This window comes from Diabrotica undecimpunctata, chromosome 9 (assembly GCF_040954645.1).
Source record: "Diabrotica undecimpunctata isolate CICGRU chromosome 9, icDiaUnde3, whole genome shotgun sequence".
In the NCBI taxonomy this organism is placed as follows: Eukaryota; Metazoa; Arthropoda; class Insecta; order Coleoptera; family Chrysomelidae; genus Diabrotica; species Diabrotica undecimpunctata.
The window spans coordinates 114,364,812-114,385,667 of record NC_092811.1 but is presented as its reverse complement, the minus strand read 5'-3'; the positions used below and the strand labels follow the sequence as shown (position 1 = coordinate 114,385,667).

Below are 20,856 nucleotides of genomic sequence, written 5' to 3'. Positions count from 1 at the left end.
ACCCTTCTATTCTTGGAGTACAAGAGCGACCTAGCAAGCGGAAACTTCAATGACAGGCAATATTGAATATGTTTTTAGGAGTTTCTGCAGCTTTACAATCTTTCTTGTATTGTAGCCAACGAGCTGCAGCACAAAAATCAATTCTTCTTCTTCAGTGCCTTATCCGGTCCGGATGTTGGCGATCATCAAGGCTATCATGGTTTTGTTGACTGCTTTGCGAAACAGCTCCGCTGAGGTCATCCCAAACCATTGTCGGAGATTTTTCAACCACGAGATACGACGGCATCCCGGTCCTCTTCTGCCAAATACTTCACCCTGCATAACGAGTTGAAGAATTCGATATTTTTCTTCGTTCCGCATCACGTAGCCGAGGTACTCAAGCTTACGTTGTTTAATTAAATTAAGCACTTCTTTTTCTTTTGTCATGCGCTGTAAGACCCCAACGTTGGTGATATGGTCCACATAAGATAAATATCTTATGTGGACCAAAAATCAATAAAGGCGTAAATACATCGTATTGTCCATTTATTTGTTCTACTGCTCATAGGGTACTTTGACATTATCCTATGCAGCAAATCTACTTCACCCATGCTTTCATTCTAGTGCTTAATCACTGCTGGATGATTTATTTCTATGTATCTTTTACTGACCAGCGCCTACACAATCCTAAGAGTTCAGCTCCAAATACTGCTATTTGGAGCTATTTTGTTGTCTTTGTTAACGAGCATATCGTGGGAACCTCTTCCTAATTTTCTTAGATCTTTATCTGTCTTAAATATCACATTAATTTTTGGTATTCTATTTTTCATTAGTGTTACTGTTACACAAAGCTTCCGTGAATGTAATGCATCAATCAATATTTTTGACGTAAAATATCTGTCAACAAAAATAGATACTCCTACTAGCAGAGTATCTGTAAGTTTTAAAACAACTCTTCTCCCGATATGCAGCCGTTCTGGTGTAAGTAATAAGCTGGATTCAATAAATCTGCATTTACCTTCATACAGGTGAAAATTAAGTTGAATCCCCCCATAGTGGTCATGTCAAAATTCTTCAATTGTACAGGCTTAGGTTTTCCTCAAACAAACTGTCTTATTAATACTTTTCCATGAAAGGGAATCAGTTGCTCATCGATTAACACTATTTCAGTTCCTTCATTATGCAGACAAGCCCTTTGAATTTGATCCAACAATGGTTTTACTTTCCCGCAACAATTTTGAGTCATATTCGAATGGCAAAAAAACGATTTCTTGACATGTTATCTGAAACTATTGGTATACATTTGCCAAAACATTCGGATTCGTGGTAAGTTATAAATACTAATATGCAAGCAGCATGCAATAAACGTTTTTTATTCTAAGTAGTCTTCTGCAGTAGTCTCCAAAGATTTTCCAGTTTTTTACTTCCTTTATATTTGTGTGATTCAAAAAAATTGTTGTCGATGTATTTATTAAAGTAGTTAATAGGTCTTGGAATATTTTTGGGATTCAAGGGATCTTGCACAGACGGTTGATATTGGGCAAATTATGGTGATAAATGTGTTCTCTTTTATTCTTTCCTGTCTTTTTTAGGAATAGAATTTGCCATGTTACTCTCCTTATCCATGTTAAAAGCCGGGTTGCCAAGAACATGTCATCATCCGAATCGTCGTCTGATATGTCACCGATTTCAGCGTGATTAGTGCGAATTATTTGTAAAAAATTGTCGTAGCAGCAAATGTTACAACTGCCCCCAACCCCGGGGCGGTTGTAACATCACGTGGTGTCGATAGTAAGTGATCAAAAGCTTAAACAAATGATGTTTATTCAATGTAAGTCCAAAAGTTATACAAAAATACATAAGAAGTTATAAAATAAAAACAAAAACTTATGCTATACCAGAAGGAACCGTGAACTTAACCTAACAAATTTTATGCTATTCTGAGAGGAACAGTGAACTTAACCTAACAAATTATGGATCAATCTAATTTGCAATTGTGGCAAAAGCATAAACCTGCTTGTGCATTCTTGATGTGACCAACGTTTACATTCAATGCATTGAACCCAATCTTCCCCTGGCTTACTTGAACCATATGGTTCACAGCATGCAAGGCAAAAACACTCTTCATCTTTTTCATCACTCTCTTGTTGTTGTTTTTTAAATGATTTATTTTTTTTTAAAGATTTTTTGGTTGTAGTTTAGGGTCAGAAAAATTTTTCTTAACGCTTTTTTTCTTCTTCTCTTCATATTCTACCCTAATTTCTTTCTTTTCAGGAGTATCTGTGTATATGGCCGATTTTTATTTCTTGTTTCCTTTATTTCCTTCTTTTCTAGGCGGGGCTTTGGGGGAAAGGTCAGACTGCTTCCGGTATAAACTCCTCAGCTGAAGAAACACGTGAAGTTTGCGCTGTAGGAATATTATTTAGTTCATTGTTGGTTTCGGTAAAAACTTTGTTCCAAGCTCTATAGCCCATGGAAACAGAATTATTTAAACCCTCACCTGGTGCTTCCTTTTTAATTTTAAATAGTTTTTAAGAAACATGACACAAATCGTACTTCTTTGCCGCTGCACGAATGGATATACCATTTTCTATTGATGCGTATGGAGCTTCATAAGTTGCATTATCTTTGGAACCTCTATTACTTCTTCTAATTTTTGTACGAGGCATTTTAAAAATAAAAATAATAATATATTAAGAAATCAGAATGCTTAAAATTGTTAGAGGGGTCAGTTGTAACGTTACAATCGCCCCTCGACGGTACGTTACGTTCGGCCCCGATCTTAATTTTTAAAAACTTTTTAATTTTTGACAATGAACAACGGTAAACGTAGACAGTTACCTACTTGTGTTTATATTATCTTCAAATATCTAAACTAACTATATATGCAAGATAGAATACATACCTGAAACAAGATATCACTCGAAAATTATTACTAAGAAGCACTAAAAACATGTTCAACGGATGCCAGCATCAAGACTTCCCAAAAAAGTAATAGAATGGCAACCGATAGGTCGACGGAAAAGAGGAAGACCCAGATTAGAATGGCAACACGGCGTAAACAAGTCCATGAGCGAAAGAAATTTAACAACAAACGACTGCGAAGATAGGAAGAGATGGTGTTAAGTATCGGACAACGTCGAAAGACGTTCTAAACCGATGTATATATATAGCACTAAAAACAATAATTGCGGTCTTGTACACAATCGAGACTGGCGCCAATATCGCTCACGTACGAATATATGGTAGTCGGCAGTTTTGTCAGTTTACCAAACTAGCGCAAGCGCTGTTATTGTTTTCGTGGTTTCAGATATTTGAGTTGTTCATGGTACAATGATGATATTGCGCATGACATTTGACAGCTGGCCCAGGAGTGTGACGTAGTCAAGACCGCTCGAACCCATATTACAGCTTAACGTACACAATTATTAATATTATAATTTTGAAATTATGGTCAAAAAATGATCCAAATTTTTTAATGTTGTGTTGTGGTTATAATTGAATAAAAAACATATTTTCAGTAGCGTAAAACCTTTATTTTTTCTAGGGGTTCAGGCGAAAGATTTATTTTTGTTTTCATACATATTTATATATTTATTTCATACGTATTTTAGATTTATTTATTTTTAAATTTAGCAAAATAAAAAATATACGCATTACTATAACCCACCGCCTATTATATGCAAAATTACTTACCAAACAATATAATAATATGAAAATAAGGCACAAATTAGTTCAAACGCAAAACACAATAAATATCGACTTCAGACGACTTTACACCGGCAAGACAGAAGGCTTGTATAAAAACAAAAGTTCGACAATAATATCGATTATCAATGGTGACGGCTGCAAATTGCAAGTTATGAGATAATAAATGTATTTGAAAGTAACTCAATACTGATTGAGTCATCTATTTTATAATAGAAAAATAATTTAGATATATGCTTACATATGTCTCTTTATACAAAAATCCACTTCGCAATGCTTAAAAAATTTGATGGGTAAAATGTTGAATACTTTGCTTCAAAACTGCCTGATGTTCATGGTTTGAAGATCTTCCTCTATATCCTCTATCCATCTTTTATTGGGCCTACCTCTTGTCCTATTTGCTTGGGGTTTTAATCTCTGGATTACTTGTACAGCTCGATTATCTGGCATTCTTTTTGTGGCCAAGCCAGTTTAGTCTTTGTGACTTTACAAATCTAACGATATCTGCGCTCTTCAATAATTTATCCAAATCTGCATTTTTATTCTTCATGAACCATCGCTATTTTTGAATGTTTGTTATGTGTTAAAAATAGGTGTTTTTAAAAACATTTGGATAAACTGAGTGATGTGCATAGTTGTGCAACTAGAAAAAACTCCATTATATCTTTCATTTTGTAGATTAACGAAGACCCAGAATTTGTATGAATATATCAGTTTAAAGCTTTTTAACATGTTACTGTAAAATTGGTATTTTTTTAGACAACAACCTCAAATGTTTCTTTCATATCGATTTGTTAAGCAAGAAACTAACCTCAGCCTATTTTTCTTTGTTTAATCATGTTATCATTATTAAAATATATAATGTTATCATTATTAAACAATACCAAGATAATTTTATGTGTGAAAATTACTAAAGATGCCATTTAAAATATTGTGCAATATTGTGTGGCCTCACTACTACACTATTCATATTCGATGGCCAGCTAACTTATCCGATCTAAATAAAGTTGACTTTATCATTATTTATTATGATTTTGTGTTTAGTCCAGTATACACGTACAAATTTTGTGTACCTTTAAAATATCAAATTCTGGAGTATAAGTTGATTAGCCTGTACCTACGTGTAATAAAAGACAATTAAAACTTGTTGTAGAATGGATATCTATGTTAACAAAATAACTGTACCAAAAATCAATAAATTTAAATTAACTTCAAAATTTTATTTATGATTAAATATTATAATAACATAATTTTATTATCTCTTTATAATTACTATAATTAAATTAGGCAAATTAAAAACACTTAAAATTCAAAGTCTTTCCTATACAACTACATTCAAATGTTGCGTGAAGAAGCGGTCTTGACTACGTCATGCGCGAACGCGAACCGATTTTGGAACATTATGTATCATACCTTGTGTTCATTGTACCATATTTTCGACCCCGGTTGCACACTGACACACAAAAACAAGAAATGTTCGAAAAACGTCATAAGCTTTGACCATTGTCGCATTGCTTTAATAATTTCTGTTCAATTGCCGATGAAACATTACGAAGAGTTCAAGCAATGGTCTACAAACATACAAAATAACAACCCCAAAGCCTATAATTCATGATTTCATTTTTTTTTCTACATGAATTAATGCCAATTTTTTTAGTTTCAACATATTTATTAATGCTATACACATATAACTGGTGCATTAATGCAGAATATTATAAATTTGTCAGGTTACGGATTGATTATTTTTCCGCGAAACAAATATTCATAATGATATTTTATTCCTAGGAATATGTTCGGTGATTCCGTTTGATTTAGCTTTATTAGAATTGTTTGTCGTATTCGTAATAATATATTAAATTCATACATAATATATCTGTTACTGTAAATTAATTTTACGAGTTCAATAAACAATATTTGGGGCATATTAATAAATATTCCCAGAGTATGTTTCAACAAAATAATTTTGTGATAAAGTCCATTAGGGGATGCATACATTCCTGGACAAAATTAATCCTTACTTATAGTAAGTGATACAATGTCTGTATTGGCAAAATTATGATATAAATTAAAATAAAAAAAAATTTAATGGATACTCGAAACAACAACAAAACTTTTTCTATCCACCGAGAGTCCAGCGTGTATGATATTTAACATAACGCAATCTAGGAAGCCTTTAGCCAGCGTGTATGATATTTAACTTAACGCAATCTAGGAAGCTGTTAAGCCTTTTCCAAACTATTCGTTTTAAATTTCCTTCATTTTAAACTTCGGCTTAAGGTTTGCTTGATTTGAAACCAATCAGTACTGCTTTAAACCATATTTTTCGTGGTCTTCCTCTTTTTTTTAACTCGATCTCCTACAAAAAGCACCTTTTTTAAACACCTCTTTCTGGCATTCGACTGATGTCACCTAATCACCTAGTTTTTCATATATGCTTATTATTTCTTAATTTGTTCTTTCATGCCAGTTTGATTTTCATGTCCTAACGCTATCAAAAATTCGTTGCAGCTTCTTCTTTTCCAAGATCTTGATTTTCATTTTATTTATTTTATTTATTGCCCAATAGTCACGCTAGTATACACTGCCGCCGTTCGAATGACTGTTTCATATATTCAAATTTTAGCTGCCTTAGGTACATTTTTTAAATTCAAAAGTTTATTTAATGATCCCATTGCTCTGCTTCTTTTAAGTAGTCTCTTTTCTACTTATTACTTCTCTTCCTCTTTATTCATTATTGTCACTTTTAAATACTCAAACTGGCTGACATTTTAAATTTTGTAATTCTTTCTTCTTGGTTTTAGTATAAGAAATGTATTATCTTATCTTATTTTTCCAAACATTTATATTTTGATTTTATTTCATTTTCGTTCATTTCATGTTTAGGGACAAAACTTTGTAACTATAGAGGATTGGTTTGGCCATGAAAAATTGATTGGTTCAATTGAGAAGATCGAGGCCCTCGATATTTTTAAGCTTTCTACGCCATTCTGTTCTGTCCCTTGATTGCATTTTCCAGTTGCCGACTCCAATCTTCTCGGCATCTTGTGTTACCCCGTCCATTTACCTCAGCATTCGTCGACCCTTTCTTCTCATTTCCACGGGTTGCGCTATTAGAATCTTTTTTATCATGTTCGATTCAGGGGCCCGGACTACATGTCCTGCCCACTGCAGGCGGTTTCGCTTAATTATAGTGGTAATATCTTTACCACCAAACGTATGCTTGTAGATATTCTGCAGTTCAAAGTTATATCTACGTCTTCATATTCCGTTCTCACAGACATTTCTAGCTCTTGTGTTTGTGTTAGTCGCCATGAATTTGGTTTTATTTTGATTTATATGTAACCCCATTCGTTCTGCTGCTGCTACTAGCTCGGTTAGGATAGGATTTCCGCAGTTCTCGCCCTGGTTCTTGTTATAATATCCACGTCGTCTGCATATGCTAGAATTTGGACTGATCTATTAAATATTGTTCCCCTGCTATCTAAATTAGCGTCTTGTACAACTTTTTCTAAGGCGACATTAAAAAGCTGACACGCCAGCGCATCCCCCTGCCTTAACCCCCTATGTATTTAAAATGGGGTTGACGAGTCGTTTTGAATTTTTACTGCTGATAGCATCTTCGCCATTGTCACTTTTATCAAACATATGAGTTTTTTTGGAATTCCTAACTCATTCACAGCGTTGTAACGACTTGGTCTTAAGACACTGTCATATACCGCTTTAAAATCGATAAAGATACATATCTGTATCCACGCCTAAATTATGCCTAATATTCTCCTGGAAACGTTTCGGTGTAAAGCTTCAATCGCCCGTGCAAAATGTTTGACAATATCTTGTATGCTGCATTTAGGAGAGTTATTCCGCGGTAATTATTGCATTCCAGTTGGTTTCCATTTTTGTGTAATGGGTAAATTAAGCCTAAGCTCCATTCTTTAGGCATTTGCTCCTCAGACCAAATTTTACAAACAATTTCTCGCATCACCTTGGTGAGCTGCTCTCCACCGAGCTTAAATAACTCTGCTGGGATCGCTGCCTGGGGATTTGTGGTTCCTTAGTTTCTCTATAGATATTTACACTTCATCTACCGGGGGGAATTCCACGAGTTTCTCATTTCGGTATTTCAGCTCTATATTGTTAGTAGGGTCCCCTTCCATCAACTCTCGAAAGTACTCTATCCATCGTAACAGGATATCTTTTTTGTTGGTAAGTTACCTTCCTTGTTATTATAATAGTTGATTGTCGGTTTGAATTCTTTTCTTATAATATTTATTTGATGATAGAACTTTCTTGTTTCTCCGTGACTCATAATATGGCTTTCGAGCCGTTCTAATATGTCATTTTCCGAGTCTCGTTTCTTTTTTCGGTGTATGCATTTTTCCTCTCTCCTAAGTTTTTGTATCTATCTATTATTGTCCTAGTTTTCCGTTGTTGTATGGTCCTAAATGCCTCGTTCTTCTCATCTGTTATTTTTTTGCAGTTCTTTCTTGATTTCGGGATATTCCCAATGTGCTTTCGGCTGCTAATTTCAGAGCCTCCTTGCAGTTGTTCCACTTTTTATCATAAGAAAGTTCTTTCTCGGGAAAAAACTAGAAACAAAGGAACAAAGAGGTCTTATTTTCTTTAATTTATCAATCTCATTACAGTTTTCATTATTGTTTAACAATGTAAAAAGGATGAAATTATTTGAAATCTGTTACGCCTTATTGTATTTGTTTTTGTATCCTAGTAATTTGTGTTTAGTGGAATTCTTGTTATACTCAGTTTCTAGAAATATACCAATGGGGCTCTTCATTTGTTGCATTCATAAAAGTGCGTATCGATTAGTTTTATTTACAAATATTGAAAAAAATGTTGGTCTAAAAATAATTTACAACAAAAAAAAATTTATCTTTGAACTAAGAGTAATCTATAATAAAAACATATTTATATGTTATATAGATTTCAAAAAAGCGTTTGACAGAGTTCAACACGGTAAACTTATACATGCATTGAAACACATACACCTAGATCCCAAGGATATTAATTAATAACAAATCTATACTACAAATAAGCAGCGGTCATACGTAGAAGACAGTAAGACAAACCAAGTAGAAATTCAAAGAGGAGTCAGACAGGAATGTGTGGTATCACCAAAATTATTTAATCTGTACTCCCAACTAATATTTCAGGAAGCACTATGGGAAAGAACTAAAGGTGTAAGGATTGGAGGGAGCATCGTTAATAACATAATATTTGCAAACGATACCGCAATATTTATGGCAGAAAATATAAAAGATCTAAAAATTATTATAGAAATCATTAACAGAGAAAGCAAAAAGATGGGACTAACAATGAATATAGATAAAACCAAGTACATGGTGATCTCGAAAACCCATGTTGACAACATACATCTGACATGGAGGGTAAACCATTAGAGAGGGTCAACAAGCATACATTCCTGGGAGCAATTATAAACTCACAGTTAGATCAAGATGAGGAGATCAAGGTCAAAATTAAAATAGCTCCAAAAGGATTTATAAAATACAAGTCAATGTTTACAAATAAGAACTTAAATATGGGTATCAGACTGAGGTTCGTCGAATGTTCTGTATGGTCGCAACTGCTATTTGGGGTAGAAGCTGGGACTCTGAAAGCCCAATCCGTAAAAAAATTAGGCATTTGAACTGTGGCTATATAGGCGTATTCTAAAAATTCCTTCGACTGCAAAAGTTTTAAATAAAATAGTGTTAAGACGAATTCGACATAGCAGATAGCTTATAAACACAATTAAAATAAGAAAAACATTGTATCTGGGCCTCATACTTCGAAACGATGAATAATCTCTTCTACGCGTCATCATGGAAGAGTAGAGAAAAGGAAAGACTTGTAAAGAAAGAAGAAATCTTGGCTAAGCACTATTAGAGATTTGACTAACGTTATTATTTTATTGAACCTGACCTTCATTGCACAGAGATATTTTACATTGCAAAAGATAGAAAAGCGTTTAAAGAAGAAGAGAGCAAACTGAATATGGGAAACACTTCTGACGACATTCAAATTCTCCTTCTCTCCAAGTACGAGTCTTCTCGACTTATCGCTCGATGGATAAATCTTCAATAACTTCAGCATCCACCATACATTGTCCATGTTTGTCAATATTTTAGGTTCAGCAGGAGCAATAAAAATTTGATAAAAAAAGATGGCTAATTAGCTGGATCGGAGGACTTTCTTCTATTTTATTTCTTCGAAATGTGCTCTACAAGTCTTTTCCTCTCTATTTTACCTCTCTACATCTCCAAGGCCAATTCTTACATGATCTCTTGTTACAGTTCCTCACCAGCTATTATGTGGTCTTCCTCTTTTTCTTCCTTTATCTTCCTTTACTATTTTTTTTACATATGATCTTCTACTACCTTTTTTTCATGATTGACCACATATATGTTAAGTTATCTATTTCCTTTATTTATTTACAATTTATTTAAATTTTTGTCTCTTGGCTATTGTTTTCTGAAAAATTCGTTTTTTTTTTTGTATTTATCTTGTGGCTCATTACATTGGAGTATTTTGCAAGCTTGCCGATCTTCTTTTACATACGGTTACTATGATCGGTTGTTAGACAAATGTTGTCTGCGAACTCCAAATCCTTCAACTGTTTGTGTAAGTTCCACCTAATACCTTTTGTTTTGTTAAATTTCTACATGATCTACGTATCGAGGACAGTAGGTATTCTTGTTTAACTCTGGTTTGTGTAGCTATATCGTCTAACATTTCTCCCGCATGTTCCAGTCTAGCTATGTATTCCTCGTAGAATAATCTGATCAAGTTAATATATTTAATTAATAGTCGTATCATCAATACTATTAGCAAAGGTTACCAAATTTTTTGCTTCCTTTAGTGGAGACCAGACGCAATTATTGGCGACAATGCTCTTAAATATAAATAAATTATTTAGACACGTTAAAATACACATACAGTGTGACCCATTTAGATTGGAAACACCTCTATAAAATTTGAAGTTGTTAACCGATTTTAACCAAATTTTTTTTAATGTCATGTAATAAAAGGTCTATTGCGGGACAAAATATGAAATATTAAGTTAGATTTTCAGGGCATTCTACGATACTTTTTCTTCGTCGAAAATGGAGAATTTGTATTAGCGATTTTTTTATTAAAAAAATTTCTACGCCTCTGGATTTAGAGTGGCTTCAAATAGCTATGACAAAAATTTCATTAAGATATATTTATTAATAACAAACTTATGACAACTTAAAATTTTAAAACTCACTAAGAAAAAAACAGTCTGTATTAACGTTAAAAAAAACACTCTGTATTAACAGACACATGGAAACATAATTTTAGTTTAAATCCTAGTTTCCTCTACCAATCCACCATCTAATTGGATACATTTGTCGTAGCGTTTATGAATATTTCTAATTACGTTTCTTAGTTGTTGGGGAGTAATTTCTGCACATGCCTGTCGAATTCTTGCACGAAGTTCAGTTTACGTCTTTTGCACGGGTTTGGTAAACTTTTTGTTTGATAACTCCCCAGAGAAAGAAGACTAAAATTGTGAGATCTGGAGATCTGGGTGGCCAATCTATCAACGGACTACCCCGGCCTATCTAACGAGTCGAAAAATTTTCATTTATCCATTGCTTCACGGTTCTGGCGTAATGAACAGAACACACATCTAACTGGATATACAAATTTAATCGTTCATTAATTGGGAGCTCATGAATAGCATCCCACAAGTCGGTATTTAAAAATTCTAAAAAGTTCTGTGCGTTCAAGTTTTCTTCAAAAAGAAAGGACCAATAACTCGCTCGTTCAGTATACCACACCAGACATTGATTTTTTGAGAATACTGGCTTTTACAGTTTATTACCCAATGGGGATTATCTGCGGTTTCATTTGTAGTGAAAGTGGCTTCGTCGGTAAACAATACGTTTTTTAGAAAATTTATATTGTTTAAATATTCCCCTTCGGCCCATAAACAATATTCTAAACGTTTTGCTTCGTCGCCTTCTTATAATGTGTGTAAGAATTTTGATTTGAAAGGTTTAATATTATTTACCTTAAGACATCGCCGAATACTCTCTCGAGGCACATTCAAATATAAACTGGCATTCCTTAAACTGACATTAGGGTTATTTCTGAAATGATCATTTGATTTGATCATTTCCTCTTCTTCTTTGTAACGGGTTATTTTTTAAAATTAGGTTTCATACTGCACCATATTCATTAAATATTTATTTTGTTTACCGTACCGCAGCTAATATTAGGACGATCCACATGTCTGTCATTAAATATTGTACAAACTTCCCTGGCACTTCTATCGTTATCTCCCAAAAGACGTATAATTTCAATTTTTTCTCTCAAACTTAATCTTGCAGCCATGACAAAAAATATTATTAAACGAATTTGAAGTAAATATTGTTGCAGATATTATGCATAAATTTATGCTAGCACTGAAATTTGTATGACACAAATAATGTCAAACAGTAATATCGTTGTCATGGCAACTGAGATTTAAATTGTAGCATGTAAAGTTAATAATAATGTAAGTGCGTTATTTGCATTAAATTTTTATACTATTTTAAACATTTTTGTGTCTAGTAGTGGTTTATTATTAAAATTATTTAAAAAATAATTAGTTTTATGGTTATCTGTTGATACAGGGTGATCTTTTTTGACTCGTAGCTTACTGAGTTTTAAAATTTTAAGTTGTCATAACTTCGTTATTAATAAATATATTTTAATGACATTTTTGTCATAGCTACTTGAAGCCACTATAAATCCAATGGCGTAGAAATTTTTGTAATAAAAAAAATCGCTAATACAAATTCTCCATTTTCGACGAAGAAAAAGTATCGTAGACTGCCCTGAAAATTTAACTAAATATTTCATAATTTGTCCCGCAATAGACCTTTTATTACATGACATTGAAAAAAATTTGGTTAAAATCGGTTAACAACTTCAAATTTTATAGAGGTGTTTCCAATCTAAATGGGTCACACTGTATAATGGTAAATGCCCAGCGTGACTATATGGTAACATAAACATTTAAAAGATATTTTTTAAGTTTTGGCTATGCATTACTGTTTCAAATTTAAAAAAATGTTTGTATGTATCTTCTGTATATGTATATACCTTTGAAAGGTGTACAAATTCACATACTTAGGCTCCCTGATCACCAAGGAGAACGTCATGGCGGAAGATATCAAGCGAAGAATAATCCTAGCAAACAAATGCTATTTTGGACTGAGTAGACATATGAGAAGCACAAATTTAAGCCAAAAAACAAAAATAACCATATACAAAACCCTTATACAACCAGTGTTGACATATGGGTCGGAGACATGGACCATTTCCAAGGCAGATGAAAATCTCCTGCTTATATTTGAACGAAGGATCCTGAAAAGAATATTCGGTGGCATCTGTGAAAATGGTGTTTGGAGAAGGAGGTACAACTACGAGATATATCACATTTATTTGGTGGTAAAGACGTGGTATCCTTTATAAAAATAGGAAGACTAAGATGGGCAGGACATCTGGCAAGATCACAGCAGAACAACCCTCCTAGAAGAATCCTTATGTCACAACCTGTGAGAAGTAGAAGTAGGGGTAGGCCGAAACTCAGATGGAGGGATGGTGTAGATAAGGATGGTAGACAAATAGGCGCAGCACACTGGCAACAGTTGGCAATAGATAGAACGGACTGGCGTAATAGACTTGGGAAGGTCGAGGCTCTTTTGTAGGTCTGCAGCACCAATGATGATGATGATATATGTATCTTCTTAAGTATTATATAAAAATTTTTCCACAAAATACAGAATACATAAAAATATTACTTACTGTTCGTCAACGTATATTGCCGATTGACAGTTTCTAAAGCTTCCACACAGATTGATTGTAATAGTGCTCCTTACTTAGTAAATTGAACAAGAACTGACGTAATTTTCCAGTTGATACATAGTGAATAAAACCAAGTGGACTGGAATCAACATAATATAATTAAATTTATACATAGAATGTTTGCAAGTCATTTTTGTTAGCATACAGTTACGCTGGATACTAATGAGTTATAAATAAAATTTTATTAGAAATCTAGGGTGTATCAAACTTTTTAATCGACGATTGCCTGTCGACAAATCTATTTATTGTAAAATTTGTATCGGTAAACTTACTTGAGATGAATTATATTTGAAGAATTTTCCGTACACCATGCAAAAATAGCTACAATTGTGAGACTAGTATGTAATTAACTAGACCAAATTATTTTTAGGTTTAAGTAAATAATAAAAATTATTCTACATAGTTAACATTATTTACCTACTCTATATTTTTCATCAGACATTGAACACCATATCGACCGAGAAGAACTCGACGATCGTATTCCCTCTACCAATTGACATCCTCTCTTACTTTGTGAAAGCCATGGATGCTAAGCAGTAAACCTTAACGAATTATTAAATATATATCTCTAAAAATATCCTTAATGTTATTGTAATATTATTATATTGTAATGTAACAGATGTGTCGATGTATTTCGTTCTCAAGTTAGCATATAAGCGGTTTATGAACTACAGCAAAAGGAATTGCGTATTTTAGTGAACCAAATTAAAAGGATTTGTAATTTTAAAGACAAATGTTAAATTTGAGATCAATGCTCTCTAATTCTAATTATTATATTGACAAAAGGTAATATAGGTATATAAATCAAAATTTAATAATTTTTAAACTCATAAAATAAGATTTGATTTTATTTTTATTTTGTTGATATTATTTATAAAATATAGCAGAGACTAACATTATTTCGTACCTGTTATACAGTTGAGTTATATCAAAGACAAATGAACTAAACTAATTGCAGAGCATTTACATGTTAAATCAAGGAGTATCTAAATATTCATTTGCTAAATATGTTACTTCGCTCTATGAGAAGTAATTTGGGTGTCAAAGTTTGTTTTATGATTGAGTTACGTTTTGCTCAAAACATATATAGTACAAACTATCTTATCATATATAAACTTCTAAATGCAACAAACAAAAACACGTTTGGAAAATGATCCTAGCTGCATTTAAAAATAGTTGAGTACTCTTAGAAGAATGTGGGTTATTGTAAATTTAAGTCACTATACTTTGAAAAATTACACCAATCTATACAAGGAGTATTTAACAGAGTTGTTTTATTGACAAATATATGCGTATTTACAAATGTTTGGCAACTCAGTACGGCACACAAGTTCTAATATTACCGTTGGAAACGCCATCTAATAATATAGTCAATATTTGAGAAAGAAAGTATTTAAAACAATAAAATGGAAATTTCTGGAATCTGCACTAGCTAATATACTTCAGAAAAATAAGATAAAAAGTATCCTTTTGAGGACCTGGCCAAGTACCTATCTGACAAGTTTCATCACACGAATTTGGACGTAGTTAATTGACAAAGCACGTTTAAAGGTCGTGGCATATTATCATGCACGTTGCGTTTCCCGCACGTAGTGTTTAGTTTCCGAAAAATATAATTGAAATGGTTTTAAAAATGAACAATTCACACTGTCAGGAACATAGCGTTTCAGATAACTAACGTTTCCGTTCAGTATATTCGAAAACAATATTTTACTGATGCTGACGGCTACGTAACGAGTCGTAACCGGTTGATACGGATAATGTGGATTAGATATCCGTCGTTTTCCTCTCGTTGTTTACTTAGGTATTTGTTTGATTTTGATAAAGAGTATTGAAAAAAATAATTTTCGAGGCTATTTTGTCATTTATGCATTGTGTGTTTATAGCTTTGTGACAATTAATCACGGAAGTGATAAACAATTAGGACTTTTGTACGGAAGTGATACATCTTCTTTTTAAAAATACTTTTTGGTTTGATAGGTATGGCTTCGTTGTATAAAGTCCAGTATTCACCTTCCTTCTTTCTTTCTCTTAGCATTGGATGTACTTCAAACCTTCTTTTTACTACAGTTTTTCTTTCTTCATCGTTAAGTAGAAGAGCAATTGCATATAATTTTTGTCGAGAAAAGCGAGATCATATCTTCACCGAACCAAACTGAAACGTTCTATGTATGAAAATGTGAACGCTCAGTCCGATTGCTGGAATGGAAACGCTACGTGCCGGAAACTATACGTGCACGATAATATGCCACGACCTTAAAGGTTTAAATTGGCGATGTTTGAATGTTTATTTATAATTTTGTTGCTTAGACAACTGTAGCAGCCTAAGAGTTCTTAATTTTTAGCAAATGTTAATAACCATTGTAAAAATATACCTATAACATTGAAATTTCGTGAAAAGTCGGGTTTTATAGTGATAAAAATTTGATTAAAATTTCATAGTGATTCATGAAAGAGTTCAAAATCTATGTTGATCTAAAATAACTTTTTTTTCAATAAAATAAGTCAGAAAAAAATAAGCATATTATAATTTTACGATTATAATAAGTATAAGGGAGAGTTATTCTATTGGAAATTTTTTTAAAAAATTAATAAAACTATTTCCAATATTACAAAACTTGATTGCAAAACATTGCAATTTTTTGCTTATCCACAATTTAAATAACTTTTCTGCTATTGCCTAGGAAAAAATTATTTTGCATATCCAAACAAGTGGCAATTTAAAAAAAGTTTTCTTATATTATAATAATTTAATAAAATAACTGCTACGATTATTCTGGAGAAAGTTAGTCCCTTTTTAAAATTGGCGATATCGAAGAATAAAATATGAATTTCAAATTTGAGCTATAAAATATGGATTTTATAGTTTCATTTTAAAATTATAAATACCAATATATATATTTCGAAGACGAGTTGTATACCTATGACTAATATTGTACTCTATAAGAACTCCTAACATGAAGCTATGCGCAATGTCAAATGCTTCTTTAAAGTCTACAGATATTAATCTAAATAGGTTTTTGTATTCTATAACTTCCTCTATCAAGAACTTTATTAACTATAGGTGATCATTCGTTCCAAAGCCACTCCTCAATCAGCTTGCTCTAGTGGTTAGTGAAATTCTAGCTTAGGTTCCAGTCTGTTAGTATTTATTCTCATAAAGAGCTTATGAGAACCAGCTGATTAGTTAGTTGTTTCTAATTTCTGTTACATCTTCTTGTTTAAGCAATATTATCATAACGGCACTATTCCTTTTTGTGGTGTAATTCCTTTCAAGAAGCAGGCATTATACAATCTTTTATGCTTTTATGCCGGATTTGCCTTCTAGTTTTATCATTTTACTTATAACACCATCTTCTCCAGATATTTTGTAATTGTTTATAACTTTCAACTGTAATTCAATTTCCTCTTCAGTTATATATAGAAGTTCCTCTGATCTTTAATTTTGTACTGCTGGGATTTGTACCTCTACAGTGTGATCATCTCTACTTATAATGTTCTATGTTACCGTTCGATGATTTTTTTTCTATGGTTGTTTCTAGTTGTCTCTATGATGAAAGAACTGGACGTAGAAGCTGGAAAGATAGACCTTAATATGAATACATCAAGACAAAATCATAACAAACACAGATGAAGACATTACAATGAGGATCGGACAAGATGAAATAGAACAAGTTCAGGATTATATATATCTGGGTCAAACTATAAAACTTAACACAGAAAACCAAAAAGCAGAGATAAAAAGACGAGTTAGACTGGCATGGGCAGCATTTGGCAAACTAAGCTACATTCTTAAAAACAAAAGATATCCACAGCATCTTAAGAACATAGTATACAATCAATGCGTACTCCCTGTTCTCACTTATGGTTTCCAAACGTGGACATTTACAAAAGTAAATATGGACAAAATAATAAAAACCTAAAGAGCAATGGAAAGACAAATGTTGCACATAAGACTAATGGATAAAAAGAGAAACGAATGGATAAAAGAGAAAACAAAAGTGAGGGATGTTAGACAAGAAGTTGCAAAATGGAAATGAAGATTTGCCGGACACAATATAAGACAAACAGAAGACCAATGGAACAAAATTGTTATAAGTTGGAGACCGTGGGCTCTAGGTGGATGACTGTAGCGACAGACAGAGAAGAATGGAAAAGGATTGGGGAGGCCTATGTCCAAAGATGGACCGAAGAAGGCTAATTAGATTAGATAGATAGATTAGTTGTTTCTATATTGATTAAGTTTTTTATGTCTTTCTTTACGGCTTTTGAAATGGTTTTGTTTAAATTAAACAAAAAAGAATTCACAAATTACAGAAGAGGTAAAAATATTTCTTACTGTCTGTCAACATTTATTTGACGATTTACAGTTTCCAATACTTCTACACAGATTATTAGTAACAGTACCCCTTGCTTCAAAATTAACTGAGAATGACTAATCTAACGTGATTTGCCAATTAACTTAGGCAATTCGTTGCAAGTGATATTTGTTACCATACGGTGACACTGTTGCCGAGAGGGGGCATTTGGGCCTGTAGGACCCATCGCCGACTCTTCGGGCTTCTTCCTATCCCCGGAATTGGATTGGGTATTCACCATCTTTGGTTTGTCGCTGGTAGAAAGGTTAAATACAAACCGCTGTTATAAATAACAGTTCCAGTGACAAATATCTGTTATAGGTAACGGTTCCAAGGAACAGTTACAAAGTAACAGAGCAAAAATGGAAAACAGATAGGTAAAAATGATCTAAGTATTCCTTGACTTACGGAAGGAATAACTTAGTAAACAAGTAAATTAAATGGTATAAAAATATAATGCAAAGAAAAATATTTCTAAGTGTTTCTTGACTTACGGAAGAAACGACTTAGAGTGGAAAAATAAAATACTCAAAATATAAAACGAGAAATTCAAAAATGAAACAGATTATAGAAATATGTCTAAGTGTTTCTTGACTTACGGAAATAACAACTTGGAACAGAAAATAAACAAGAGAATCAAATATAGTAAAATAAATGCACAAATATTTATCAGTGTTTCTTGACTTACGGAAGAAACGACTTATAATAGAAAATAAGAAAAATCAAATATAGAAAAGATGTGAAAATATTGCTAAGTGTTTCTTGACTTACGGAAGAACAGCTTAGCAAAAAATGGAAAAATGAAATAGACAAATATATAAGTATTTTCTTAACTTACGGAAGAAAATATCTTAGATAAAATATCAGAAATAATAATGCGATATGAAAATATTCTAAGGGTTCTTTTGACTTACCGGAAAAGAACGACTTGGACGCACAATTAAAATAACAAGTCAAATATTCAGATAAATATTTCTAAGAGTTCTTTGACTTACCGGAAAGAACTACTTAGACGAAGTACAAATCAAAATATAAAATAGAAGAAAAAACAAGATAAATATTTCTAAGTGTTCTTAACTTACGGAAGAACAACTTAGACACAAAATACAAAAAAATAAACAATCAAAATAATCAAATAAAATATCAAACAATCAGTACATGAAAAAATATAGATCAATGTAATATTCTAACCTGAAAAGGTCTGAATATACAATAATGCTAAAATAAAATGGTATATAGGAAATCAGAAATAAAAACAATAACTTAGTAGGAACAATAATAGCACCGACTAGGTCTACAGTAGAAGAGGCAAGCTCGACTGACCGATGAGAGAAAATCTACCTGCTTTTATGTAAAACAAATCCTTTGTTTTACGTAGCGAAAGTAGAATTTCCCTGCATCGAGTCAATTAGAAATTTGGATTTGACCGAACTTGGAATTCCCAAGTATTTTGACCAATATCCAAATTCCTTGATGCGTCCGGTACGGCTGTTAGCCCCCGGCTGACACTCCTCCGGAGGACAACACTAGGCAATAAAAGGTTAAATATAACGTTCATACCAATTGAGTATTTTTTAAGAAATCTAGGGTGTATTAATCTTTTTAATCGACTAGTTTTTGTCGACAAATTTATACTTACAAACTTACTGAAGGTGAATTTTATTCGAAGAATTTTCCAAACACTATGCAAAAATAACTGCATTTTTAAGACTAATATGCAATTAACTGGATCAAACTATTTTTAGATTTTAGTCAATATTAAAAATTATTTTACTGAGTTTACGTTATTTACCTACTCTATATTTTTTATCAGACATTGAACACCATATCTACCGAGAAGAACTCGACGATCGTATTCCCTCTACCAATTGACATCCTATCTTACTTTATCAAAGCCAGGGAGGCGAAGCAGTAAATCTTAACGAATTATTAAATCTGTATCTTTAAAAATATACTTAATGTTATTGTAATATTATTATATTGTAATGTAAGAGTTGTGTAAATGTATTTCGTTTTCAAGATAACATATAAGCGGTCTATTAACTACAGCAAAAGGAATTGCATAATTTAGTGAACCAAATTACGATTTTGTAATTTTAAAGAAAAATGTTACATTTTAGATCCAAGATCTATAATTTTAAATAATATGTTGACAAAAGATAACTCAATATTCGGTATATAAATCAAAATTTAATAGTATTTGTACTCGTGAAATAAGTTGTTATTTTATTCATACTTATAAAATACAGCAGAGATTTACATTATTTCGTACCTGTTATATAATTGATTTGTACTCTAACTAAACTAATTGCACAGCATTTATTATGGATATGGATGGCATTGACCGATTAATGGAAGAGAGCCTCTGCCTGAAGCAAAGAGCTGCGTTCTGTGTGAAGTAATTTGGGTTGTGGAAGTTTGTTTTATAATTTAGTTAGGTTTGTTCAAAACATACATAGTACAACTTATTGTGTCATATATAATAAACTTTTAAATGCAACAGAAAGATACACAATTTACAAATCCTGGCTGTATTTGAAAATAGTTGAGCACTCTTAAAAGAATGTAAATTATTGTATAAATAGTGACTAAAACTTAAAAAAAAATTATCATATCATCATATTCTAGTGGGTAAAATAAGTGTGTTTAGAAATGTTAGACCCATGTTTGACAACTACGTACAGCTCACGACTTCTAATATTGCCGTTGAAAACATCATCTAATATAGTCAATGTCATTTGAAATATTAAAATGGAAACTTATTTAATCGAATTCTACACTTGCTAATATAGGCCAGAGAAATAAAGTTAAAAAGTACCCTGTTGGGGATATTGGATCAACCAGGTATCTGACAAGTCTTTTACCTTTTATGGACACCTATTACCAAAACCTATATGTTTCCTGTAGTGAGTTCGGT

The 20,856-nt window shown here is 32.4% G+C and overlaps 1 protein-coding gene across 4 annotated transcripts in view; it reads left to right on the top strand.

The window, feature by feature from the left end:
* LOC140450413 (band 7 protein AGAP004871) overlaps nt 1–20,856 on the top strand; it is a 602,043-nt gene that overhangs the window by 521,614 nt on the left and 59,573 nt on the right. The window contains exon 7 of one of the 4 annotated variants that reach the window (XM_072544036.1): nt 19,753–19,869. The exons of 2 other annotated variants lie outside the window; for them this stretch is intronic. In XM_072544036.1, the coding sequence (XP_072400137.1) occupies nt 19,753–19,854 (102 nt within the window). In that variant the 3' untranslated portion in view covers nt 19,855–19,869. Of the gene's footprint in view, nt 1–14,019; nt 14,139–19,752; nt 19,870–20,856 lie in introns of those variants that run through there. One more of the 4 variants, XM_072544035.1, reaches the window with a different exon arrangement.